The sequence below is a fragment of the Pagrus pagrus genome (assembly GCF_965226575.1).
Source record: "Pagrus pagrus genome assembly, chromosome: 7".
Taxonomy (NCBI): Eukaryota; Metazoa; Chordata; class Actinopteri; order Spariformes; family Sparidae; genus Pagrus; species Pagrus pagrus.
This window is the reverse complement of record NC_140191.1, coordinates 30,428,958-30,443,649: the sequence shown is the minus strand read 5'-3', so window position 1 is coordinate 30,443,649 and position 14,692 is coordinate 30,428,958. Positions and strand designations below refer to the sequence as shown.

Here is a 14,692-nt window from a genome sequence, read left to right as displayed (position 1 = left end):
GTGAGCGTCTGCTCTCAGACCATCTGAAGGGCTGAAGAGGACTGTTGAGGTCCAGGGGGGTATTCCAGAAAGCAGGTTTTGTGAAAACTCTGAGTTTGTTAACCCTGAGATGAGAGAAACTCTGAGTTTACAGTTCCAGAAAGAGAGGTAACTTAAACTCTGGGTCTGTTACTGCGGTAACTTACTCTGTGAACCTAACCTGCTCACTGGCAGGTTTACCTGAAGAAACCCTGAGTCTGACGGAGCTGTCTGACAGCGGCTGTCCTTTACTTCTCAGTCCGATCATGTTGAAGCAGAAATAATTCACAGTTTTACACCAGGAGGAGAATTTAGATTAATTTAGATGAGCTCTCACTCCCTGACGAGGACTGAACCGAACAGTAGACCGCTTCTCATCAGTCCGTCATTTATATTCTCCACAGCGAATATCAGGCTACACGTCATCGCTGACGTGCTGTCAGGTCTGAACAATCCTCTTTAATCACTTCGCAGGTTAATCAAACACCTTCCATCAGCCAGAAAAGGAGAAATTACTCACATTTCATTTGGCTTTCTTTATTTCCCACTGATAGCTACAAAAGTAACCATCAGTATAGCCTATTGTATTTTTTCCAACAACGTAATTTCAAAGTCTGTGTTTCTAGTTTGCCGCCGCATTGAGTATAAGATTAAATGACTTCTAGTTCAATCTGTAGACAGTAAGTGTGTGTCTGCCTCTAATGTTGGGTCCTGGGGGTGAGTGACGCCCTCAGCCTCTGGTCACCCATCGACCTGACTCAGGACCAGCTCCTCTGCCTCTGTCGGACGTGGTGGAGGTGGAGTTGAGCACCACTTCATGTTCATCTACTCAGCAGGATGTTAGGACACAGATGTGTGTTAAACAGCATCTGTTGGTGGTAAAAGCTACTACAAGTTAAAATATCCACTGAATAAACTTTTACTTTGTTTAATATGTGAAATAAAACCAAAGTGAGGAGCCATCGTGAGACTGTTTTTATATTTCATTTTCAGCCGATTTAAATTAAATAATATATATATATATATATAAAATAAATTAAAACATTGAACAACATTCAACCACTTCCTCAAAGGCTAATATAAAATAAAGTGATGTTACATTCAAAATGAAAAGAAGACCGCATCTAAAACTCTGTCAGTGATTTTTATAGGGCCGCAGCCGTGTTACTTTTTTCCCCCCAGAAAATGTCTGCTTCCTGTTTTCTCCCCTGTTGCCATGGTGAATCACAGTATCGGAGCTCCATTGATGATGGCTTTTTACTAGTCGTCAGGCACGAGCTCAACTCAGAGTTAACATACTCAGAGTCGACTTACCTAACTCAGATCAGCTGTTCTGGAACTGAAAACTCAGAGTTTCACTTCACAGGGTAAGTCAACTCAGAGTTCAGGGATAGACTCAGAGTTTGTTGAACCTCCTTTCTGGAATACCCCCCTGGTCCAGACGTGGTTACACCTGGTCTGCACAGGTCAAATGAACATTGAGTTAACAGCTCTGGATGACATTCCTGCAGTCAGCATGCCAGCTGGATAACGTGGGTAAACACAGTTACTTGTTTAGATTCAAATACCCATTTTCATCCTTACATACATGTAGATGAGTGAAGAGTAACCTTTCTCCAGACAAAGCAACAGTGGCCCAGTTCCAGTAGAGTAGGGCCACACTGAGCAGCAGTGCTGCCAGATGAACACACTGTCACAGTAAACATCCAGTAAAAAGAAATGCTTTTATTTATTTAAGGAAAATAGTCAACACCTATACAACCTCAGCACAACTGACAGGACAGATCAAAATTACAGCCAAGCTCTCACACAGTCAGTCAGTCTGTCCGTCCACTGGGCAGAACAACACACACACTGCATCAACGCTATCTGAGGCCCAGTTTCTTCTTCTCTTTGTGTTTCTTGCGAACCACTTCCATGTTGCGGTCCTTCCACATGCTCTTCCTCAGTTTGATGGGACGACTGCCAACATACTTCCCTGAATGAACACACAGTGAGAGGGAGACAGTACAGCAGTGATTGTAAGGAACATAAATCCAAGGACGAGGCCCGGTGGAAGAATTAAAGGCTGTCATTTCTACATCAAGGAGCATCCACGTTTAAAATGGAACAAATTCACATTAGTGCCCACTTGTACACATAAGCCCTTAAAATGTTGAGCGCAGGCAGCTTATACAGTTTAATGTGTAGAGACTGACCGTTCATCTCCCTCATGGCTCTCACGTAGTCATTAGGATCCTTGAAGCTGACGAAGCCGTAGCCTTTAGTCTTCCCTGTACGTTTGTCCCTCACCACCTGATGACGACAACATTTTTAAGGTATAACATCAGGTACAATTAAAGGTCAATGGTCTGTGATCCGTCTGCTGAGAAGAGGCACCTTGTAGAAATAATTCAAAATCCTTCATTGTATAAACAAATGATTGGTCAAAGCTCTGGTTCAGTCTTCATCAGGTTGGTTTGTCTCTTGTCCTCCTCCCGGGCTGGTTTGGAGGTCAGGTTGGACTCGCTGTGACCTGATGGAGCTGCAGCCCTGTGCACGCCAAGATGCTTCTTGTTCTTGTGCACGCTTGATGTGTCCTTTGTTTCGTCCGATTCTCTTGAAGACAGACCAGCTTCTCTCTCCTTCTCATCCGGATGGCTGGCTAACAACGCTCAACAAGTCCTTTCACGTTCTACAGCAGGTGCTTAAAACTGAAGGCACTTTGTGTTTAGAACTGAGACAAGACACTCAAGAATGTACATAAAGTCACATCCTTTGGAATGAGTCCTTCACAAAGAAAACCACAGTCCAGCAGCATTAAACAGCTTCAACACATCATCCAGACAGGAAGGTCTCATTGTTCAAGTCACGCTACAATATGCTCACATATGGCCAACAGCAAAGTGAGTCATACATGTAAACTGCTACAAATTGTAACATAGAGCTGCTTTAAAATGATATTTCTCAGGAAACAGGAAATTGTTTGAATGGGTCTAAGATTATCCTGAATAATATGGAGGCCCAGATGTCATTAGTGGGCTGGCTGCTCAGTATGGTTGCCACAATAACAAGTCCAGGTCCTCCTGTTGCAGCTTCACATTAAAAGCGTTTAACTGATGAAACACAAGTTGACCACTAATCTGAGGAGGCTAGTCTCAGTAAATGTGTTAATTGAGTTTAGCACAAACCACTCCACTTCTACACATCAGAACAACTTTCATCTTCAGCATTGTTTGACAGCAGATAAGTTTTAAATATGTATTTTCATTCAGTCTGTGGGAGAACTGGAACTAGAAGCAGCTGTTAGATGAAGAGCTGCAGGCAACAGGCTGCACACCTTCAACATCACAGTGAGGTCACAACTCCTTTTCCCTCATTAATGTCATCAGGTTCGGAATATTTCAAATAGGCACTTTGCTTCCTCGAGCACTCTGAAGACTGGTAAAGCGCTGTAGAAATACAAGACCATTTACCATTTTGCTTTTTGCTATGATAGCAAATCTACCGCCATCGTCTTAACATGAAATGTGATTCCTGCTACTCTTTGTGGCGACCCTGCTGCTGGCGCTGCAGAGCAGATGAGTTAGTAATTGCAACGTCTGTTAAAATAGTAAAACAACTTGAAGGCGATGGCCAAGTGATGTAATCAATGTGTGGCTGAGTGTAACTCCATACTACCATACTGATACTGCATTTACCATAATTCAACTGACTGGTGAGTAAAACGTTCAGGGTGCTCAGACACCTGTAGATCTCTGCTGTGTGTACTCATCACTCCTGTCAGTTCCTTGAAGTGTTTGCAGAAAACGGCAGAAAACAACCAACCTTGGCTTTGAGGAACGATGGGTATCTGCTGAAGGCTCTGGCCAGTATGTCATCATTGACCTCATTACCCAGATCACCACAGAATATACGGAAATCATCTGCAACAAGGACAAGAAACAGGATTCACACAAACATGATGAGAACACTGTCAGAGAGACAATCTGACCTTCATCATGCAGCAGGTAATCAATACGGTCACTGAGGACGCTTAAAGATACCCGTCATATTAATAAATGTTTGGTGTTGTCAGGGGATGACGAGTTATTAGTGATTAGTATTCAAGAGTAATATCATAGTTTATGTTCCAGTCCTTATGTTTATGTTATGTATGTTTATGTTCCAGTCTTTATCCATCAGAGCTCTGAGGCTGTTTGGACTGAACACTCAGTCCTTCAGTACCTGAATCCCACTCCAGCAGGCTGGCGTCCTCCCAGCTGGTCCCTGCTGCGGTGCGGATACACTTCTTCACCTTCTCCACCCTCGCCTTCTTTTTGTCCTCTGTAGCACTTTCCACAGGCTGACACACACACACACACACACACACACACACACACACAAAATGTCTTTAATCATATATGATTGATAAGATATTTATGGAGGTGAAAACTATATCTTCACAATATTTTCAGTCTGAAGTTGTTTTGCAATAAGTTTAGCATGCATTCATTCACAGTAGTGTTGGCGTCCCCCTGATCTACAGCAACAGTGTGTTGGACCCAAAAAACAAAAGATACCCTGTGCACAGCAAGGCACCACAAGGTCCTGAGAGAGTCACTCCTCACCCTCAGGGAGCCACATCATAGATCAGTTATTGAGAAGGTAAGCATATTGGATACACACTCTCAACTCTTCGGAGCCACGTGGGCTAATGAGACATTAGACTTATGTCCACCCTTATAGTGTGTGCTTGTATGTCTGACCTACACTGTCTCTGGTCCTACAGGTGACGTATGGAGGTAAAGTCCCTCCTGGTTCAACTTCTCACTCTCTCCTGGTATTTTTATAACTTTTCTAAGAATTACTACTTGTTCTACGAATTAGGTTACCTACCTACCGTGTACCCTCATATTTAACACCGTTTCAACTGATTTCACCATTTACACTCAGTCATAGGGGTGTGACGATACACTCCGCTCACAAGACACGACACGATACTGGTTTAAAGAGAACGAGACGAGATTTTAACTCTATTCTTAAAAATTGTATTCAATCGAAAGTCACAAAATGCAAACGACTGCAGGTCCTTTTGGAAATGTTTTAACTAGTAATCATCTTGTACTGAATGTCACTTCAGTTCTACTTTCTGACTGAGTATGAATTATCATATGCAGTAAAAGACACCAACAATATGTAAGCAGTGTAAAAGGTTTTGACACACACTCAACTGACTGGTTAACTGGTCACAGTTAACTATAGAAAACATACTGCGGCTGTTCAATGTACCTCAATGTGAGGGGGCTCAGGCTCAGGCATGCTGGGTCCAATGACAGTGCTGCTGTCTTCACTCTCCTTCTTGTCTAGTAGACCTGCTGCCATCACTGCTGCCTGCTGCTCTGCAACCCGAGCTGCCAGCTCCTCCTGAAACACACACACACACACACACACACACACACACACACACACACGTAAGCGTTCTGACATAAAGGTCCAGGAAACACGAGCAGCACACATCTACCTCTCAGAACATAATGCTTGAAGCAGAGCACATTATTTTACCATTCTTGCTTGTCTCTGAGCTCTGACATCATTTCTTTTGTGTCCAACAGGTGCAGGAGGAGCAGAGTACAGGGTCGGTGCTGCCTGGATGATGGACGGTGTTGCTTTGATGGAAGGTGGGGGTCCCTGTCTTGTGGGTGGGGCTGGGTGGGACACCATCGAGACCATATCAGGGACCTGGGAGAAACACACCAGCAGATGCAGAGAGATGTCAGAACGTATGCCACCAGACTGCCCCCGAGACAACTGATGTGGAAACCTGGTTTAAAGGCCGGATGATGCATGGTCAGCGGTCGTGTTTATGATGTGAATTGCTGGATATTAAATGTATGCCTGCGATTTTTTGTTGTGGTCCCAGTAAAAGTTAGGTGTAGCCTACTGGAATAGCATGTCACATGACCAGGTTCAGCTACATTTGAGTCAAAAAAAGTCCTAAATGCAGTTGCAAGAACAATCATTTCCACTACTCACATGTTCGGATGTTTGACTTGAAAGAGAAGTTATTCTGTTAGCTGCACTCTCCCTCAAGCTTTTCTCTTTCCTACTCTGCTCTGAGCTGGACTGTGACGGTTCAGATCCACTGTCTCCACGTCTCACAGCAGCAGCTTTCATGCCTTTTTTCAGTTTAACTGCCTCATGGAGAATAGCAGGTATTGTACCACCTCTGTGCCATCTGCACGAATATGATGTACTGTGTGCACGGTATGCGCTAGTTACTGATGTCTAATGGATACAGGAGGGACACGCATCATCAATTATGCACTAAACAACTATACATGACATACCTGCAGTAAGTCCTGTTATCACCTGAGTGAACTGCATCTACCTTTACTTGCCATTGATTGGTTCGTAGACGGGCGTGTCTGACATGAATGTTTCTTAAACTCTTCATAAAGTTGTCACAACAAATGTCAGTTGAACATCTGGCCTCTTCCTCTCCCCATGTGCTACTGTATGGAGTCAAAATTGGGCCAAAAGTATTGTAGTATTATGTCCTGTACTGCACAGACCAGTCCTAGAGACCTCGGTGACCTCCTGCCTATATTTCTGAGCTGCTCCATCCTGATCTCCCTAGTCGGTCACATAGGTCCTGTGACCAGGGCTTACTGGTGGTGCCCCAGTCTGGTCTGAAAACAAGAGGTGACTGTGCTTCTGAAGTGGTGGCTCCAACACTATAACATGCTCTTCCTATAGACCTACGCTATGCAGTCTCTGTTGTAGAGGTGTGGAAACTTCTGTACCGAGACAGAACATAATCGAGGGTCTGCGGCTTTTGTTGATTGTTGATTGTCCGGCCTCAGCTCAACTTTAACATCCAGCTCTGAGAGAGGTGTGTGCAGCAGAGTCAATAGATGCCTTATCTTAAAGCTGCCATGTAAAAACAATATTATTGTAGATAACAACTTACATGTAAGACACTGCAGATGGATACATGTTTTGTCTTTGTAATGTTTATGTATTGAAAAGATGCAGCTTTTATTGTGTAGACTGCTATAGTCTAATTGTTGGAAGGACCTTCAGAATAAAAGGGGAATGTAAATGATGTAAAAGTAGCCATGTGCAGTGATATAGATCACTGAGGATGACACACACTGAGACGCATCGAGAATCGTTGTGCATTTGAATCGTTGACAGCTGATTCATAATCGATCATGAGTCCAGTGAAGATTCACAGCTCTAATGTGTTGATGCTTTTAAAAAGCAACTGAAGACTTATTCATTCAAATGAGCTTTTGTCTCACCTGCTGATATCTTGTGTTATAATCTGTATGCTTTTATTTGTTTTATTTTTCCCCCCATTTTGCTGTTTTTATGGTTTTGATGTGTTATGCAGTTCAGCACCTTGTGACAGTGCTCTGTGAACGGTGCTATATTCAACTCATTTTACTTACGCAGTAACTCAGCCGCCTCGGCTTTGCTGCAGTCCAGCCAAATTAGAAACACTCTTGTTGACACAAGTGAGAAGTTAAGTTTAAATTAGTTTTACTTTACTGTTTACAGGAACTGTAACTGCTGACAATATCAGTAAATATCAATAAGTTTCAGTGGGACATAAAGGGATATTATGCACACAGACTGATGTCCCAGGTTCGGTGGCTCACCACCCCTGAGTGAATGTCCTGCCAACAGTGTCTGCATCTTTGAGCTCTCACCTGAGGAGCAGCAGCCATGTGCTGGATGGGCTGAGAAGGACCCTGAGGTGCCTGGCCCTGCATGGTAGGAGGGAGCATCATGGGAGGAGGTGGAGGAGGCCGGGGCAGAGGAGGCGCTATGGGAGGACCACGCATCATCTGCATCCTCTGACCAACTGTCAACACAGCGTTAGGATATTGAAATACACACAAACACTGTGCTGTGAAGGAAGGCAGGGAATCAAGCCTGCCAGATACGAGCAAAGGTCATTTAATGGTCTAAATTGTTGGTGTGTTTTGGGCTCTGGCAGAAACATGCCATCCCACTCCCTCTGTAAATATAAAGGGCTCATTCTAAGGTAACAAAAACACCATTCATCTCAGTTTCACATGCTTATACACTGATGAAAACATCATTACAAATATTATAGCACATCTCTGCCAACAGATAACCCTAAACACTACACAATACAATGCTTCATTTCTCCTATATAGTGTTTCCAAAGATGCTTATTACATCTGAACTCTAATCTGACTGTCAAAGGTAACTTTACCAGGTCTCTGCAGGATATGGGGGACAAAGGCTGGTCTCATCATAGGAGGACGTACTGGAGGGACTGGGAAAGACACACAACACACAGCAAGTGTTAATGAAACACGTAAAAAGGCACAGCATGACAACAAACTGGAGTCTAGGCTGTGAGACACCATAATGTGTTCTTAAGCACCTGTGGAGCATTGTTAACTAGTTAGTTTACACATCACGTGTTTCCATTGCACGGCTCGGCTCAGCTCGGCCCGACTCATTCGTTTTTGGCTATATCGTGGATAGTACCTGGTACTGTTTTGGTATCACCTCACTTGAGGTCCAAGCAAGCTGAACTATTAAACAATAGAGTGAAAACACTTTAGATTAGAGAGAATCAACACTAGAATCATCACATGCAGGACACGGACATCCTGCACACTGACTGCAAACTGCAGTCCACAACTTTTGGTTAATTCAAGCCCGATTTTATAGATCATCACCCACAAACACTGTGCTGTGGTCAGATGATGAGATGCAGACGTTCCTCTGTAGCTGTAACTGTGTTTGTCTGTTAGAGAATCCAGTCTGTGATGTGAAAACACACTGCCACACAGTGAGCCAAAGTAAATGTGTGCGCCCTGCTCATTGTTCAGTTTTAAAATGGCAGCACAACAAACAGTGCTCCTAAATGTCGTGCTGCTGCTCCTAAAACTTTCAGTAAGGAGCACCAGTGCTACTAGTGGAAAAAGTTAGTCTGGAACCCTGATTAAAGGTGATGTCACAGCAGTTTCTCCTGGCTTCACTATGATGATCAGCTAAAGATTCCTACCTACGTTGAAGGGGTAACCAGCTGCAGTGGAAAATGAAAATGGAAAAAGTATCTGGTCCCAAAAGCACATCAAGTTGAGCTGAACCGAGCCGTACCACGCCATGACTCTTTATTTAAGTCTTTTTAAAATTCTCTATAAAAAAATACAGTCACACCTATTATAAAGATAATAGAATAAATAATAAACACACACACACACACACACACACACACACACACACACACACACACCTGGTCCGACAAAGGCTGGTGGTGGAGGACCAACAAAACTTGCAGCTCTGGCTTCTAATGTCTGCTGGACCTGAGAGAGAGGGAGACACACCGAGCGTTAGAAAGACAGATGGAGAGACAGACAGAAGATGTTTTTTTTAAAACATGTCTTCTGTCAGCAGAACTATTTTATTTGGCCTTTACATATATCCAGGTCTCTACAATGAGCAGGCTGGACGTACATTACTCTCTAGACTCTGGCACCAGAGTACACACCTGTCTGTAGGTGTTGGTGCCTATGATGGGCCGCACTAGTGGAACCGCTGGAACAGACAGAGCTACAGGCACTGCCTCCATAACTGATGGGCCTCCAGATACTGGTACCGGACCACCAAGAACCTCCTGCTCAAACCTACAGCAAGAGAGGAACAGAGACAGGGTGTTAGAAAATGCATATAACTCATCAACAAACTGAAAACTGGTGCAGAAAAACAGAAGCTGAACATAAATTCCCTGAGAGGCTGGACAAGGACTGGAAGTGAGCGATTCCACACACGCCCCACTGTTGTTACAAGTACAAGCTGGATAAGAGAAACGCAGTAGTTGTGTGGTGTTGTGTTGTACTCACAGAGCCATCTCTGCCTCCATCTCCTTCAGACGCTCCTCTCCTGACTTCAGCGCCATGCTACAGGACAAAAACACAGATCAGAGACCAGCCAGACGATCTGTCAATATAGCTTCATCACAGAACAACGCATCAGCTGAATACTTGAGACACATGACATAAAATAACTTCATTGCAAAGGCCCCACGTTGTTCTTTAGACTGAGAAGGCGTTACAACTTATTTCACTGATTTACCCTGAAAAGCAGATTTGGTAGTTTGCACTGGAGAGTCTGCGGTGGATGTTATTTAAGTTTACTTTTGATATGATATTATTTGCATGATCACGATAATATGCACACTTACCTTAATCAACAGTTTCGGCGCTTACGATATGAATCGTTACCTCTTGCTGACTGTGTTAACCTAACACGCTTAGGGTTTTAACTGAGCTAGCATTAGCTAGCACATCAGAAGCTAGCTAATGTAGCAGTTCATCTATCTGTACCGCTACTCTATAGACCAGTTAACCACTGACGTCAACACTCACGTTACTGCTGTATATTGAATTGCAGATTTCTACTTTGTCATTCAGTTTACTGCTCAGTAACAAAGACGAGAGCTAGCTAGCTAGTAGCTAGTGAGCAGCGATGTTCTTCTTCTTCTGTGCGGTTATTGGCGGATCGACTTAAAGGTACACACCGCCCCCTAGTGGTCATAGCCTTTGACACCCACATGGGCAGGGACCAACACAGCTGTGCTTCTACACCTGTGTGACTGCTGCTGAGTGTGAGAGTCAGACTGTTCAGTGTTGATGGCTGTACTGGCTGAACCACTGAACCACTGAAGGCCAAACATGACTGCAATCATTTCTGCTGAACGTACTGACAGTTCAGTCAGTCTCTGATAGATACTAACATGACCCAGTGTGTTGGGGAGGCACACACCCTCTCTTGTGTTTAAGAGTGGGCTTCAAACCTTCCTCTTTGATAAAGCTTATAGTTGGGGCCTGCTGGGGGATTTCCCATGATGCACTGAGCGCCTTTCTCTTCATCTTCCTCTTTATACTACTGCTACTAGCAACGACAAGTACCTCGCAGCTTTTAGCTTATTAACTTACCTGAGCATAAAGATAACTGTCCATCAGAAAACTCTGTAAACCACTGAGTTGAGACTGTTTCACCAAAATCAATGAATAAGGTTATAAAGTGTGTTTTTAAAATCATTGCTGTGGCAGCAGCTGAATATACTGTTATATATATATATACTGTTAAAAAACACACGAAGACCAACTTCCACTGCTGACAGCACTCTTTCACCACGCTGTGTCTACATCCAGGTCCTCTCCATAAAGAAATCAAATCAATATTATTTATACATCCCAAAATCACAATCACATCTCCTCAGTGGGCTTTACAATCTGTACAGTGAACAACATCCTCTGTCCTCAGACCCTCGTTATTTTCTATAGCCGCAGCTCTGAACAGTAGTTGGTTTAACACTACCCTCACCTGTTTCAGGAGTTCAGTTCCTGCTGGTGAAAACCCCATGTTTCCTGATTTTGCTGCTTCAGTATAAAAGCTTTTAAAAAGCCAACATTTCCTGATTTTGCGGCTTCAAATTAAAAGCTAATAACTGCGTAATGGGGGACTTTCATTGTGATCAATTTATAGGAATATTGCATCTGGACCAACTCTGCCATGAAAAATGCGGGAAGATGTAGTAACGTTGCATAGACTTTTAATTTCTCTTCTGTTTCAGTAACTAACTATTATACTGCAAACTGAGCCTATCTACACACTTTATGACTCACTTCAGTAATAACAGCATGCACTTTACAGTGACTGTAACAACATGCTCGTAGCTCTGTCACATACAGGGAAAGACTCACTCACAGCCACCCTCATCTCTCACTGTTCAGCACAGGTTGGTGTTCACGTTTATTAAAAAAAATGTATATTGAAAGTGTCGTTTGTACAAATTGCACCAAATTCAACACTGCACTTCCTATGGTCCTTGGCAACAAACCTGCCAAGTATGAAGTAGATCAAACGAACAGCTGTCAAGATATGTGAACCACAGACAGACAGACTTTTGTCATGAATTGGCACTATATAAATAAAACTGAATTGACTAGGTACTAAATTCTGGTAGCAGTTCCTTCATGCCTATCACCAGGATTCTTTGATCTGTATAAACTAACAAAAATCCATAGAGTTATTTTAACTACTCCTTCAAACCTATCTTGTCTACAAATGTATGTTCCATTCAAAATCTCCGTCATTGACCGTAGTTTACTCCCAGCATCCATTTAAACCTCAGTGGAAGGGTGTTCCTTTCAAAATCTTTTTAGTTGAACCCAATATGCTGATGTCATTGGCCGCGTTTCCCAGATTCGATCGTTCTTAAGGACTTAAGAAGGCTCTTAAGAAGGGTTCGGCTAAGAAGGAGCGCTAAGATGCGGGTGTTTCCCAGATGCGTTCTTAACTGCCTTCTTAGGAGAACCTGAAGATCAAGCCAAAGAAGCTTCTTAAGAAGCTCTTAATGGGAGCTGTCCACCGAGGTGCTGCTGTGCTGAATCAATCGATGCCAGGCAAATCGATCACCCACCTCTTTATCAGCGCATAAGTGTGTGTGTGTGTGTGTGCGCTGTCAGACCGGGCAGTCCAGGCGAAGAGATCCAACGGCCGTTGGATCTCCGCACGGGGCAGCCGGTACTTTGCCTGGACAGCCCGGTCTGACAGCGCGTCCAGTGGGGAGAAGTGCTGACGCACGTATGCATTTATGTAAACCGTCTGGCTTCGCGCACGGCGACGCTGTTGGTTCGCAGGGAGAATGTGCTGTATTGCAGCCGTGGTTTCTCACACGCGCAGACTTTGGCAACGCAGAGTAGCAGGGGAAGCCTCTCTGGATGAGGTTCAGCTGAGTTTAATACATCTGTTCCCTTGATATCTGTGAAATGCCACAGGGTTGTTTTTTTTATGTGTAGTACTATAAACTCATATATGCAGATGTTGCGGAAAACTTAAACGTGTAATTCAATAAAAAGGTTTTTTTTCATCTACCATTTTCTTATTTTTTTTCTTGCGCCAGTGGTCCGCAGCTATGAGCGCATTTCAACACTGAGCATTGTTTTATTATTTCGCAAAGTGGAGGATATAAATTTCCCTGACGCGCTTGATCACTGAGCATTTGGTCGCTAAGAAGGCTGTTAAGAGTGGGTCAGCTCGATCTTACATTTCCTTCTTAGTGAAAGATCTTCTTAAGCTAAGAGCGACTCTGGGAAACACATCCTTCTTTCACAGCGTTCTTAAGAGCGCTCCTAAGAAGATCTTAGCACTTAAGAGCTTCTTAACGAATCTGGGAAACGCGGCCATTTTCTCTCTTCTCACATTTAATAGCAACTCACAAGCTTCCAAAGTGTGCTGATCCCTCAACTGTTTATCGCCACCTGCTGGTAGTTTTTGGTATAGTTAATGCTCTTAAGTTTCATTTTCTCACCATGTGCTCAGTTGATGAGCTAGCAGCCTTGTGCAGCATTTTCTTTATGTTACAGCCTTGGGAAAGATTTGTCCGTGAGTATAACTCAGATATTGTTTAAATTCATATTTTTTGTGTTGATTAAAATTCATAGTTGTTCTAAAAAGGGCAATATGCTACTACAATAATAATGACCACTTTAAAGCTGCAAATGTTTGCTTTGTCATCATTTCATGTACATATATGTATCGTGTACAATGTGTATTAATTTGTTATTTTTGTTGTGTTGTATCAGTTTTACAGAAACAATAAACCACAAAACCAGAAGACGAATTGTTGGAGTTTTTGTTTGCTATGTATCTAGCATTGCTCTGCTACACCAGTGTGAGGACAGAATACAAGGCATTTATTGGAGTTAACCCCCACATAGTCTCAACATAGTTTTTCAACAGTCTCTAACATACCTGCAAACATGCGTCCGGCCGCATAGTCTCATAACGAACCGAAAATATTTTTATGCTGCTCACAATAACATAACGTTGTGTTTTGCGCCGTTGATTCAGCAAAGTATCTCCAGTCAGCTGGTACTGTAACGTTTCCGGTGCAGACGTGATGCTGCGGATTTGTCGGGTTCGTCTGCAGGTGAGTTAGTGTGAAATGATTCAGGTGTGTTTTCACTCCGCTGTCAACACCGGAGCTGCTGCAGCTGCATGCTCGTTAAATACGGTTAGCGTTAGCTTAGCTATAGCTACTAGCCGCTAACGTTACTCCCTATAGGCGTCCACGTTAACCGGAGCTGCGACTTCAGTTTGTCATATTTCACTGATAAGGAGAGAAATCACTGAAAGATAGAGCAACAAGTCCTGAGTGCTGCTGTATTTCATTCAATCTGTAGAAAACTACAACACCGTTCAATATTGTCTGTTTTCAAGCATCGGTTTGCAACGCAGGACAACAGCAGAACTTTAAAAATTAAAGTCTTAATGTCTGAGAGCAAAACCTGCGGAAACAAACAACTTATTTCTGTTTCTGTGCTCCGGTGCTGAGTGCAGTGAAGTCGGCTGGACTAATTTTGAACCAGACTGCGGTACTGAAAGTCTCAGGAAATGTAAAATTAAATGAAGCAGTCCTTTTTTAAATCTTAGCTCAGCTGATATCTCTGAGCACAGTGGCACAAAACATTGAACCTGATGTGAAACAAGCAGAAACAAGTAATAAACACAACACAATGTCAGAAAATAGTTATAATAGTTGGTTATAATTTCTTAGAGCACATGGTAATGTCTTCAAATGTCATATTTTGTCTGATCAACAGTCCAAAATCCAAATATATTCAGTTTACTATCACGTATGACACAAAAAAGCTTA

General features: G+C 43.1%; 1 protein-coding gene across 2 annotated transcripts; it reads right to left on the bottom strand.

The window, feature by feature from the left end:
* Positions 1-1,728: 1,728 nt before the first annotated feature.
* On the bottom strand, positions 1,729-10,517 carry rbm42 (RNA binding motif protein 42). Of its 2 annotated transcripts, none has more exons than XM_084358145.1 (12): positions 10,211-10,517; positions 9,870-9,926; positions 9,518-9,653; positions 9,263-9,332; positions 8,228-8,290; positions 7,695-7,849; positions 5,542-5,718; positions 5,269-5,403; positions 4,225-4,342; positions 3,826-3,923; positions 2,217-2,313; positions 1,729-1,996 (listed from the first exon to the last, which is right to left on the bottom strand). In XM_084358145.1, exons 2-12 carry the CDS (start codon positions 9,923-9,925, stop codon positions 1,884-1,886), a joined length of 1,218 nt encoding a protein of 405 aa, XP_084214271.1. In that variant the 5' UTR covers position 9,926; positions 10,211-10,517; the 3' UTR covers positions 1,729-1,883. The 2 variants fall into 2 exon arrangements, with proteins under 2 accessions (XP_084214271.1, XP_084214272.1); XM_084358146.1 differs by having other exon boundaries at positions 10,395-10,515.
* Between the last annotated feature and the right edge of the window lie 4,175 nt (positions 10,518-14,692).